Below are 13,393 nucleotides of genomic sequence, written 5' to 3'. Positions count from 1 at the left end.
ACTGTAGTGTACTGTACTGTACTGTACTGTACTGTACTGTACTGTACTGTAGGGGTAGGCAACCTCAGGCACGTGTGCCAACATTGGCACAGGGGAGGCTGGTCACTGGCACACTGGCATAAGTGTGTGAGAGAGATCAATGCTCTTTGGCCACTCCCTTCCTATTAGTTGACCCAATAGGAAAACAGTTGTACGATTACAGTTTAAACAAATAATTAAATTTAAAAAAATCAAGAAATCACACCCGTGTGAAGTGAGGGTCACAATCATCGCCGACTTCTTACCGAAAGTTGAGAGTTGAGAGACTACTCGCTACTCGGGCCCACAATAACTGGAAAATAACGTTTTAAATATAATTTTCTAGTTATTTTAAACCTTCATAGAAATAAGTTCTACCCTGATGTCATCCATATGATGTCATCAACACGTCTTCTGTTCTTGCTCAGAATATGGAGCTCCTCATTGGCTTTTCATGACGTCAGTGTGAACTCGCCGTGACGTCAACTCTACATGGCTCTATTTCTGGAGGAACCCAGAGCCACACGGCAGTATAAATCTGCAGGCTTCTTTCTCTTCCGTTAGTAGCCACAGTGACCTATCCTGAACATGCTCTCACTGACAGCTTAGTGAGAATCTAACAAGTATAGTTCAGGACTCAAAGGAAAGCTTCAGGGAAACCCTTCTATCGTTACCTGAGGTGTGTAGCTTCGGTCATGGCCTTACTGGTGTCCTTCGCGGAGGAAGGTTTCACCTGCCCCGTGTGCCGGGACATCTTCAAGACGCCCGTCCTGCTGCCGTGCTGCCACAGCTTCTGCAAGGCCTGCCTGCGGGAGTGGTGGAGGACCAAGGGCAAGAGGGAGTGTCCCGTCTGCCGGAAGCTGTCCCCCAGCGACGACCTGCCCTCCATCCTGGCCATGCAGAACCTGTGCGAGACCTTCATCAAGGAGAAACGTCGCAAGATGGATCCCCGGGAGGCGGCCGAGGAGTCCCTGGCCGTGCTGCGGGAGAGACTGAAGGAGTTCGACGAGGTCAAGACGAACTGCGTCCGCGCGGCCAAGCACATCAAGGCCCAGACCCAGAAGACGGAGAGGCACATCAAGGAGCAGTTCGTCAAGCTCCACGAGTTCCTGCGAGCGGATGAGGAGGCCAGGATCGCCGCCCTGAAGGACGAGGACCAGCGGAAGGCGCGGACGATGGGGGAGAAGATCGCCAACCTGAGCGGGGAGGTCTCCACCATCTCCAGGACCATCGCGGCCATCGAGGAGAAGCTGCGGGCCCAGCGCCCCGTCGCGTCCCTCCGGAGCCACGACGAGGCCGTGGAGAGGGTCCAGTTCCAGCTGGAGGAGCCGGGCCACCCCTCGGGGAACCTGATCGACATCGACCGGCACCTGGGGAACCTGGCCTTCAGGGTCTGGGAGAAGATGAAGGACATGGTCTCCTACACGCCGGTCACGCTGGACCCCAACACAGCCCACCCCGAGCTGCTGCTGTCCGACGACCTGACCAGCATGAGGCGCGTCGCCGACAAGCAGGACGTCCCCGACAACCCCGAGAGGTTCGACTACTACTTCTGCGCCCTGGGCTCCGAGGGCTTTGACTCGGGCACCCGGGTCTGGGATGTCGAGGTGGGCGACAACACGGACTGGTCCGTGGGCGTGCTGTCGGAGTCTGCCAACGGACAGAACCGGGGCCGCAAGGGAGACAAGGGCGGGCAGTACTGGGGGCTGGGCCTGGACGACAGCGGGTACCACGCGCAGACCCGGCCCGAGTACTACTCGCCCTGGTCCTTCACCGAGCTCCCCATGGTGCGCCAGAAGCCCCGGAGGGTCCGAGTCCAGCTGGACTGGAACGGAGGGAAGCTGTCCTTCTCCGACGTCGACACCAACGCGCTCCTGCACAGCTTCGCGCAGGCCTTCACCGGCGCGCTGTTTCCCTACATGTACAACGGAGATGCCCAGCTCCCTCTCAGGCTGCTGCCCAAGAAGATCGGCGTGTACAATCACCACGCAAGACCCTAGGACGGATCGGCCTAATCACCACGCAAGACCCTAGGACGGATCGGCCTAATCACCACGCAAGACCCTAGGACGGATCGGCCTAATCACCACGCAAGACCCTAGGACGGATCGGCCCAATCACCACGCAAGACCCTAGGACGGATCGGCCTAACCACCACGCAAGACCCTAGGACAGATCGGCCTAACCACCACGCAAGACCCTAGGACGGATCGGCCTAACCACCACGCAAGACCCTAGGACAGATCGGCCTAACCACCACGCAAGACCCTAGGACGGACAACCTTAGTCCGATCCAGAAGAACTTCTCTGGAGTCCTGCCTCAAAGCAGACTAGAGGTAGAACACTGTCGTTCCCTGATGTCATGGCTAATATAGGGACACGTGCATCAATCAGTAAAGCAGGACCTGGAGATGGCGATGAAGGACCGGGGAAGTCCGACGTGGCGTTGTGAAATTGTGAAATCCGTGATCCCGACCGCGGTCGTAAAATGATGATGAGGAGGAGGAGGATGGAGCTATCCACACTTTTCCTGGGCTGTGTGTGCTCCACTTCCTGTCGATTTGATCCAATGAAATCCAATGAAACTGGTCAGATGACCAATGAAATCGACAGGAAGTGGAGCACACACAGCCCATGAAAAGTGTGGATAGGGTTACATGCAGGGCAACGGGTGAGGAAATGATTGAGCGGTAGCGGTTCCAATCCGAAGTTTACATCTACCGATCTTCTGTAGGTTGACATTGACAGATATCGCCAAGTATCTATTCAGGTTCAGTCACTGACAATAGTCTGTAGGCCCTATACCGTATATTGACTATTTAACATAATTCCTGATAACTATATATCATTCGTGAGCATTACATTACATTATCTCATGTCTCTGCAAAGGGTGTATATGTTCTGGATCCCTTTGGTGGTTTCCGGTGAAGAGACAGATAGATTCTCAAGCTCGATGTCTCTTCACAAGACACATTTTTTATCATTGTCACCACCTTAAGCCTTATAACAACACCAAAGGGTCACCGTGCAACTCCTTGGGTCCAAACGGTTGCAAGGAGTTAACGCTGAAACCGTCCCGACCCTTTGGTGTGGTTTGGGGCCGTTGAATCACTAGGGTCAATGTGGGTCAACGTGCAACAGGACATATCACGACGCTAAAACCGCCTTGACCCTTTGGTGTGGTTTGGGGATTTAGATCGCTAAATCAATCGATTTTTACAGTAGTTAATTGTGTGTTTAATAGGCTATGGTGCTGTATGAATGAAATGCATACAGCACCCGAACTCAATAAGCTTTGGGCTCATAGATATTTTAAAAAAATAGTGTGTTGACGGTCGGGAGGGCGGAGGAACTTACACTGGTACGAAGAGTGGACGGCACACTGCGTCACACTGCCACTCAAGTGACTACTGGACGGTGGACTCCATGTTGCTCCTGGAAGAACAGAAGACCGTACGGTGGACATGTTGCTCCTGGAAGGACAGAAGACCGTACGGTGGACTCCATGTTGCTCCCTGGAAGGACAGAAGACCGTACGGTGGACATGTTGCTCCTGGAAGGACAGAAGACCGTACGGTGGACTCCATGTTGCTCCTGGAAGGACAGAAGACCGTACGGTGGACTCCATGTTGCTCCTGGAAGGACAGAAGACCGTACGGTGGACTCCATGTTGCTCCTGGAAGGAAAGAAGACCGTACAGTGGAAGGAAAGAGAAAGTTGTGCATGCCCAAATTTACAATGTACAACTGGTCTTAACTGCGCATGTTTCTTTCCTTCCAGGGAGCGACATGGAGTCCACCGTACGTGCGGTACGGTCTTTGCCCTTCCTCGAGCACGTGCGCTCCAGAGTGCCGAAAGGGGGCGTCTAACTTTATAGGTCCATGTTTGGGCTTACCGAGCCCGTTATGGAGCACGCCCACGGACCAGTCCGTGTTGTCGCCCACCTCCATGTCCCAGACCCGACCCGGGTGCCCGAGTTGAAGCCCTCGGAGCCCAGGGCGCAGAAGTAGTAGTCCAACCTCTCGGGGGTTGATCAAACAATCAAGACAAGAGGCGATCAATAAATAAATGTAATCATCCACGCTGGCACAAACATGTGCAGGGTCTAAACGTGTATTGATAACCTGCCGACCTGCACTGTCTGGTGACGCTTAACCGTTTCTTTAATATTACTTTATTGATAAAGAAAAGTCAACTGCCTTCCGTCTGTTATCAAATAACTGTATATTTGAAGGCCCCTATAGTAAAATATACTGGTTCTGTTTCAAATTAATTATCGTCTCCCGTCTTTCCACAAAATAATATAAAATGCTCGATAGTGGTCTCGATAAGCCTGATCAATAAGGTACTCGTTATCAATAAAACATTAATTAACGAGCTCCATCTCTACTAAATAAACCAATATGACATAATACGATACAACGGTGAATCCGGACTTAGTATAATATAATACTATAAATCACTAGTTTCTTTTTTTTTAGGGTGTACAGCTTCTGTCCCCAGTACAGTACACGTCTCAATATTTGCCGTTGACAACGAAAAGGCCTGAAATATGACGTATATTTGTGGCAACACAAACATTAAAGGGGGTGTCAGTGATTTTAGTCAAAAACCCTTAGGTTTCGTTTTTGCCTTGGGGGACACAAGCTTTCATCCAATCAGGATAGAGAGGAAAAAAACGAAACCTAAGGTTTTTTGACCCCCAGGGGTTAACTGGGGACAGGGAGGAACTCCTTATATGGTCAGCACACTCTATAGTAGAGAGGATTATCACAACAAAACAAAAAAATAAGTGATATTTGAATTAAGTGAAATCACTGACTCTACCTTTAAAGGGACACTTCACCCTTTTTGCTAAAAAAATACATGTTAATGACATTTAGGAGCTTTAGAACACTTTCCTGGGGGTCTTTGTGTGTGTAATATGTGGTTTTAGATATTTTAGATTTTAGCAGTGAGCCCAGTGTCTCTGATGTCCTGGACTGTGGTCTCAGTAAGACAGCCCTCCCCCTATCCACAAGGAGGAGCAGTGCACCAAAGTATTATGGGAATTGTAGTCCAGGAAGGAAGTGAGCCCAGTGTCTAAAACCACATATTACACACATAAAGACCCCCCAGGAAAGTGTTCTAAAGCTTCTAAACGTCATTAACATATATTTTTGAAGGGAACATTTACGTCATATGTAGACAAGCAAATCGGCTAACCAATCACTTTTCCCCGGTTTGTGTGAACACAAACATTGGCTTGTGATTGGCTAATCACACCCCATAGCGATGATTTGATTGGCTGAGCAAAGTACATTATTGAAGATAAATAGGTGGGGCCGTGGGGGGGGGGGCAGAAAGAACGGAAAAGGTGAGGACGTAAATTGTGATTGGCCAGAACGAGATGGTGTATGATGATAAGAGGGCCCCTCACTTCACACAGGTGTGATTTTTGAGGGCTCCCATGTCCAGCTTGTTGTGGGTGTAAATTGACACATTGTGGCCTGAGGTTGATTTAAAAAAAAAAGTCTTATAAATCTTATCAGTTTTCTTTTAAAAAAGAAACCTGTTTCGATGTCAGTGGTGCTCAAGCATTTTCACGTCAAGGACTCCCAGAATTATCTGTAATTGGCCGCCGACCCCCCATCGGAAAAATATGTTGTTCCAGGAAACCAGAAGCAAAAGGATTCGAGTTAAAAAACGTTCGCTCTGAAATAATTTATATTCAAAGATTTGTGCCACATTTTCACGATTTTTTTCAAAAATAGCAGATCTACAAGCTCGCAGCAATTAACCCATTCTGACCGGTAACCCATTTCGGTGTTAGCATCATGTTATGCTTTAGCTATTGAAGAACAGCAGATCTACAAGCTCACAGCGCGCCACCGAGTGGCGCGCTGTGAGCTTGTAGATCTGCTATTTTTGAAAAATCGAAGAACGACTGACATTTTTAAAATCTGATCTCAGGTCAGAATGGGTTCATCAGACCAGTGCGTGTCCAGTGGAAACCTCGTATGAAATCTGATCTCAGGTCAGAATGGGTTAAGGGCCCTTCCTCGACGTGAAACGGTTTGAGAGCCACTGTCGTCGGCGGCGGCTCTACCTCGGGGGTTACAAACACAAGACAACGATCTATTCCAATGTCTCACAATGTATCATTTTTTTTATCAAACAACGACCACGATACAGTACAAAAATAATAATCACAACTACTCAAGTATTTTCTATCCGGTCAAATCTACACCAGTGGGTCTCCAGAGTTAACTCGGAGGCCCCTTTTCCACCGCTTGGGAACCGGTTCAGTTCTCTTTGGTTCTTAAGTCCATGAGCCAGAGCTCTGAAATTGGAATGAATAGTGTGCGCAAAACTATACCTATATTAAATTGTTATCACCATGAAACTTCCCCAGTTGATTACTTGCACAAAGACAATGATTAATTGTTTTCCAAATCGTATATATATATATATATATATATATATATATATATATATATATATGCAAAGGAAGGGTTATCATATATTAATTTACTTATATTGATCCTATAAACAATTTAATATAAGTATGGTTTTGCCCACTCAATTCATAATTAACGTTCCAATTTTGGAGCTCTGGCTCATGAACTAAAAAACGGTCTCTTAACTGAACTCGTAGCGTGGCACTCGGTGCCACGCTATACGCAGAGTTAACTCTGAGAGTGTACACTCAGAGTTAGAGTTAACTCTGAGAGTGTACACTCTCAGAGTTAGAGTTAACTCTAGCTCTGGTCCATAGCCTTCTACTGCTTCCATTCTGCCCTGCAGTATAAGGCTATATGCGACTTTCAGTTTTAAATCCCAAATCGAAATCAGACCAGCCTCTCCTCTTTTGTGGAAATCTCACGAACGTAACTTTGACCTACTCACCAATACAAAGACGGGTTGTGTCATTAGAAAGCCTACTTTCCTTAGTGGACGCACTCCGAGCCTCCCACCACACGTATAAACGGTACTTTTTGGCCAAAAGGGGATTTTGTTTCCACCGGGAACAAAATACTTTTAGTTACTCCGCTGCGCCCTCTACCGAATACCGATATTGCCCAGAGAACTGCCTCATAGAGAATATTCTTCCTCCGGTGAAAAAAAAAATCCTTTTCTGGCCAAAAAGTTCCGTTTATACGTGTGGTGGGGGGCTCAGAGTGCGTCGACTAAGGAAAGTAGGCTTTCTAATGACACAACCAGTCTTTGTATTGGTGGGTAGGTCAAACGCTTGTGAGATTTCCACAAAAGAGGAGAGGCTGGCCTGATTTCGAAAGATTTTAAACTGAAAGTCCCATAGCCTTATACTGCAGGGCAGAATGGAAGCAGTAGAAAGAAGGCTATGGACCAGAGCTAGAGTTAACTGAGAATGTTCCCTCTCCGAGTTATGGGGATCCATGTACACTAAATGAACAGAGGGCTCCATTTACCGTCCATGCTAAACCCATTATCTATAAACGTCTTTTATTCACTATTAAAAATAAAAAAAAAACATTATTGAATAGTTCATTAACTAGTCGATCTACATTGGCACGTGGCGAGATCGTGGACCGGCTATTTGAACTATTCTAAAATGCTTTCCATGTAAGTTTAAGTAGTTAAAGTATATAGTTTAGGGATGAGGGGTTTAGCATGACGGTGATAGAGCCCCTATAGCCTTAAATAGTGTCATGGATGTCACTGAAGGAAGTAGGAAGAGTTCTTTACAAAATAATAATATATAGCCTATTATTATTATTATTCATAGATTCATTCATCCGTGCAGAATTGGCTTAAGACTTGGCACAAAGTTCACAGCATCTCATAGGTCAGTGGCCCTTGGGACAGCATCTCATAGGTCAGTGGCCCTTGGGACAGCATCTCATAGGTCAGTGGCCCTTGGGACAGCATCTCATAGGTCAGTGGCCCTTGGGACAGCATCTCATAGGTCAGTGGCCCTTGGGACAGCATCTCATAGGTCAGTGGCCCTTGGGACAGCATCTCATAGGTCAGTGGCCCTTGGGACAGCATCTCATAGGTCAGTGGCCCTTGGGTCAGCATCTCATAGGTCAGTGGCCCTTGGGACAGCATCTCATAGGTCAGTGGCCCTTGGGACAGCATCTCATAGGTCAGTGGCCCTTTGGTTTGTGTCTCTTCGATATTTATTTGGGGACTGATGTTCTCTTCCAAAGCAGCGTAGACATAATCTGATGGTTCCGTGCGTGCGCGTGTCTGTGTGTGTGTGTGTGTGTGTGTCTCTGTGTGTGTGTGTCTGTGTGTGTGTGTGTGTGTGTGTGTGTGGACTCTTCTTCCATCAGAAAACCAACTTCTTCTTCATCGTACCTGGAAGAAGGTGGAGACAATACAATTACGACTTGAACGGCCTCCTGCGAGGGTTCTGCCGCTAGGCGAGGGTTCTACCGCTAGGCAAAGGTTCTATCGCTAGGGTTCTATCGCTAGGCGAGGGTTCTATCGCTAGGGTTCTATCGCTAGGCGAGGGTTCTATCGCTAGGCAAAGGTTCTATCGCTAGGCGAGGGTTCTATCGCTAGGGTTCTATCGCTAGGCGAGGGTTAAACCGCTAGGCAAAGGTTCTATCGCTAGGGTTCTATCGCTAGGGTTCTATCGCTAGGCGAGGGTTCTACCGCTAGGGTTCTATCGCTAGGCGAGGGTTCTACCGCTAGGCGAGGGTTTTACCGCTAGGGTTCTATCGCTAGGCGAGGGTTCTATCGCTAGGCGAGGGTTCTATCGCTAGGGTTCTATCGCTAGGGTTCTATCGCTAGGCGAGGGTTCTATCGCTAGGCGAGGGTTCTGTCGCTAGGGTTCTATCGCTAGGCGAGGGTTCTATCGCTAGGCGAGGGTTCTATCGCTAGGCGAGGGTTCTATCGCTAGGGCCCGGTCATGTTTAAACCATCAAGACAAGAGGCGGTCAAGAAATAAATGCCAACCAGCGCTGTCCAGGTAAACAGTAACACAATCGGCTGTACAGTATGCTAGCTTTCAACACACACACACACATTACTTGAGTCTATAGCGTCCATCATCTTCCTCTTGGAGCCCACGGCGGGCCCTCGGTCCTTCTCCCGGAGGGCCTCGGGGGCCCCGTTGGGTTTAGGCATCAGGTGCCCCGGGGTGGGCCCCGGACGGTTACTGAAGTACGCCATCTTCAGAGCCTGCTCACGCACGCACGCACGCACGCACGCACACACACACACACACACACACACACACACACACACACACACACACACACACACACACACACACACACACACACACACACACACACACACACACACACACACACACACACACACACACACACACACACACACACACACACACACACACACACACACACACACACACACACACACACACACACACACACACACACACACAAGTAGCGACGCTACATAGCTTAACTACATTTATCAGTAGCGTGGCGGTAGAGTCGCTCCTTTTGAACCAAGTAGCCTTTTCTGTAGTGTAGCTATTTTTAGACCCAAGTAGCGACGTAACGTCCAACAAACGCTAGACGTTACAAATTGACTGTTAAATAACGTCAAATAAAATCATTGCAGACAACTCCCATCCTGCACATCACCTCTTCAATCTCCTCCCATCAGGCAGGAGATATAGAAGTATCCAGAGCTCTACATGTCGCTTCAGGGATAGCACTTACCCCGTAGCCATTAGACATCTGAACTCATAGTACAGTATATGCATATAGCACTTTAAAAAAAACTGAATGTAATTTCATATGCTGCTGGTTTTTGTATTGTACTGTCCTTCTTGTTTGTGTATCTATGGTTGTCTGTATATGTTGAGTATGAACCAAGACAAATTCCTATCAACTTGTTGACATGGCAAATAAATGATTGAATCTTGAATCTATATCCTCCGTGGCGGCGTCATTAGGTTAAAGTACTAGTTAATGAATTGTTAAGTTTCATAGTATCATTCATCATCAACAGGCTGTTGTTGATGATGCCCCCCAAAATGAACAGGGGCCTATTTCACGAAACTTGGATTAGAGATTAAGCCGGGCTTTAACACATATCCTGGCTTAATATATCCTGGATCAGTGCTTAACCGGTTTCATGAAAGCTGGTTGATCTTGCCAGATTAACTTAACCAGTTAACCTGGATATGTTGAGGCTTGATTCGGTTTCATGAAAGGGATGCTACATAAGTTACCATGGGAACTTATGCTTTGGACTTAGCCTGCTCCGGACCAGGCTAACAGCCAGGTTTAACATAATCCTGATGTATTTACTGTTCATTAAGCAGTCAAACTGATCACAAACCAATGATGTTTTCCAGATTTATTCAATTATTATGGGTTTATGTTGCCTTATTTGTATCGGTCTGCATTAAAGGACTAATTTAAGCACTATATAAAATCAAATAACCAAAATATATAGGCTGCACAACATCATGACAGCTTGTGAGCTTGTAGATCAGCTGCTTTTGGTGAATGTTCCCCATGAATAGGTTTGCTGTCGTGCAAGTGCACGGTTAAGAAGAATTATTATTATTTTATTTTTTTTGTAAAAGTGAAAACCACTAAATATTACCATTACTCATTGTTTTACAACATATTACCATTATAACGTTTCACCCATAGTCCTACATACTTACACCTATAACCCCATTCAAACCTATTTAGGTTCATCCTACGGTGGACATGTATGCCTGAAAAGGAATCTTTGAAATGTTTCATAGTTTTAGAAATATAGTGCTTTCAAATTTGAGACATTTATAGGCTCAAATTATGATGGAATAATACATTCTGAAAAATCGGTATTGCCATGCCATGCAATCGTGACACTACAGTGCATGCAGACAGATAGACAGACAGACAGACTTAATGTAATGTAACCTTTCATGGCGCACAATACATGTAGATTAGTAGGATACTAGGTCTCATAGTAAGTGCTCACTGCATTCGCAATAATTCCATACCGAATCCGGAGCGCACTCGACAATTAGTTTGGCGTTTGCATTGCACAAATGAGCTCAGTGCGCTATTTCGAGAAAGTGCCCTTAAAGTTTAAGCTCGTTTGGAACTATAGCTCACCCTCCACAACTCGGGGCTATAGGTTCACTGAATTATATATTTATGGACTTCGACTATAGGCCTATATATATAATATGCTTTACAATTTACGCGTTCAATCTGTCGGCAATATTTTTGCCACGCTCTCTCCCTCGCCTTGTTAATGGCGCTTGTATTTCCCTTTTTAAAAATTATTCCCGTGGCATCCTCGTAGTATATCATAAGATTTTCTTGCTCCTCATCGGTGAAAGCCGCAGCTCTCCCTGCATATTTGCTCGCCTCGCTCATGATTGGTCTCGCTCAAGAAATCTATGATCGGCATCATGGCTTTTCAAGGAATGCGTGCACGCGCTTGTAAGCGAGGCTTGCTGAGCCCGGCTCGCCAAATCCGCCAATTCTGAGCCTCGCTTGGCTTTAGTGGAACGGAATAAACCAGGCTGTAAAGATCAGGATTTAAAAAGCCTCGCTTTGGCCTATATCCTGGATTAGTTAATCCAAGATTCGTGAAATAGGCCCCAGGTTACAGCCTACAGGATTCTCATTCTGTTACTGTCACTGTTTCCGGTGCTGGGGGGTACTGACCTGTGTAGCGGTGGTCCTGGTGTTGGGGTTGAAGGTGAACAGACCCTGCAGAAGCTCCAGAAGGTCGTCTGTCGCTGCGCTGAAGATCATCTCCAGAGGAGTTCCTGGAAACGACTTGAACGACACGTAGTCTGGTAGGTTGCTCATACCCTGCACGCGCACACACACACGCACGCACACGCACACGCACACACACACACACACACACACACACACACACACACACACACACACACACACACACACACACACACACACACACACACACACACACACACACACACAGTAATAAGAATCTGAGCAGCTCTGTTGTGACGAAAATAGAGCTGAGCCAGGAGGCAACCGATCTTTGTTTTCCTACTCCATATATGGTCATGAAGTGTTCCTACTCCATATATGGTCATGAAGTGTTCCTACTCTATATATGGTCATGAAGTGTTCCTACTCCATATATGGTCATGAAGTGTTCCTACTCCATATATGGTCATGAAGTGTTCCTACTCCATATATGGTCATGAAGTGTTCCTACTCTATATATTAGGGGTGTGCATCTCTCCTTTACAAGACGATTCGATACGTATCGATATGCATGGGCTACGATGCGATTCAGAGACGATACATTTATACACAGAACGATTCGAATTCGATTCGGTGGAATTCGATGCGATTTCGATTTTGTGGAATTTGAGGCGATTCGATGCGATTCGATGCGATTCGATACGATACGGTGCGATCTGACACATTTAACCTTTTTTTGATTTTTGATTTGAAGCTAGATCTATAAAGAATAGGGTTGGGACTTAAAAAAAACATCTAATTAATTGGAGGATTTGTGATTAATTAATCTCAATGAATCACATTTTAATCATATCAATAGGCCTATTTGACCTGATCAGTGAGCTTTTTTTTCAAATGGATTTGGATACGAGTGAATCAATGAATGAATAGGCAATTAAAAAAGTAGTAATAATAATAGTGATAATATTATTATTTATATAATGCTTCTCTGAGTACTTAGACGCTTTTCAAGGGGAACATTAGAAAACTAATAAAAACAACTTTATAAGAGAAAAACTAAGACTATGGAATAAAATAAATGAAAGTGGAATGAGATAGCTGGGGAAAGACATTCTGGGTTTGAATTTATAGGTGGTGGCATATCTCTGAGCTTTGGGAAGTGCATTGTTTTGACAGGTCTGCCTGTTGTGGACAGTGAAACCAGACGCAACGATACAGTCATAGCCTACTGTCGATGCAAACAGACGTGTACAGTAGCTGCTCGGCCTGCTCCAAATGATATTCCCATTCGTCTTTGTGTCTGCCCGTGTAAACGCAGCATCGAGTGTGAGGGTTGGGGAACGAATGGACCATAGAGTTATTAAGGAGGACTCCTTCTAACGATATGGACCAGAGTTAAACTAATGTTAGCTCCCATGCTAACTAGTTGCTACCCTTGTCAGAAACAACACGACCATCCAGATCGGGTGGAAGCTGTTGATATCACGTTGCTTGTGCCCGTGGATGGGAAATGAAATGTAAAAGGCTATAGAAGCGTGGATGAAAGGCAAAGCACATATGTGCAATAATGCTGTGTCGTGACTCGTATCTGCGTGTGTATTCCGTCTGACAACGAGTGGTTTATGCTGCTATAGTGCTCGTCTGTTGTTGCTGGCTGCTGATGCATATAGAGCGTCATCATAAGCATGCGCCCGTCCTGCGCTGGAAGTAGCAGATCTACAAGCTATCTACCCGTC

General features: G+C 46.4%; 2 protein-coding genes across 3 annotated transcripts in view; one reads left to right on the top strand and one right to left on the bottom strand.

Moving 5' to 3' along the window:
• Nucleotides 1-713: 713 nt before the first annotated feature.
• Nucleotides 714-2,018, top strand: LOC308309776 (zinc-binding protein A33-like; the record flags this gene model as incomplete). The annotated part of the gene is made up of 1 exon (XM_080755693.1): nucleotides 714-2,018. The coding sequence occupies one exon, from the start codon at nucleotides 714-716 to the stop codon at nucleotides 2,016-2,018; it is 1,305 nt and encodes a 434-aa protein (XP_080611819.1).
• Nucleotides 2,019-8,004: 5,986 nt separating this feature from the next.
• Nucleotides 8,005-13,393, bottom strand: part of cdk7 (cyclin-dependent kinase 7) — a 42,120-nt gene continuing 36,731 nt past the window's right edge. For both annotated transcript variants that reach the window (XM_080755373.1, XM_080755374.1), the window contains 3 exons: nucleotides 11,640-11,789; nucleotides 9,018-9,168; nucleotides 8,005-8,340 (listed from right to left, as the gene is read on the bottom strand). In XM_080755373.1, the coding sequence (XP_080611499.1) occupies nucleotides 8,312-8,340; nucleotides 9,018-9,168; nucleotides 11,640-11,789 (330 nt within the window). In that variant the 3' untranslated portion in view covers nucleotides 8,005-8,311. The remainder of the gene's footprint in view (nucleotides 8,341-9,017; nucleotides 9,169-11,639; nucleotides 11,790-13,393) is intronic.

This window comes from Protomyctophum bolini (genome assembly GCF_963924005.1).
Source record: "Protomyctophum bolini genome assembly, chromosome: 22".
Classification (NCBI taxonomy): domain Eukaryota; kingdom Metazoa; phylum Chordata; class Actinopteri; order Myctophiformes; family Myctophidae; genus Protomyctophum; species Protomyctophum bolini.
Note: the sequence above shows the minus strand (reverse complement) of the source record. Positions and strands in the feature narration are given on the sequence as shown.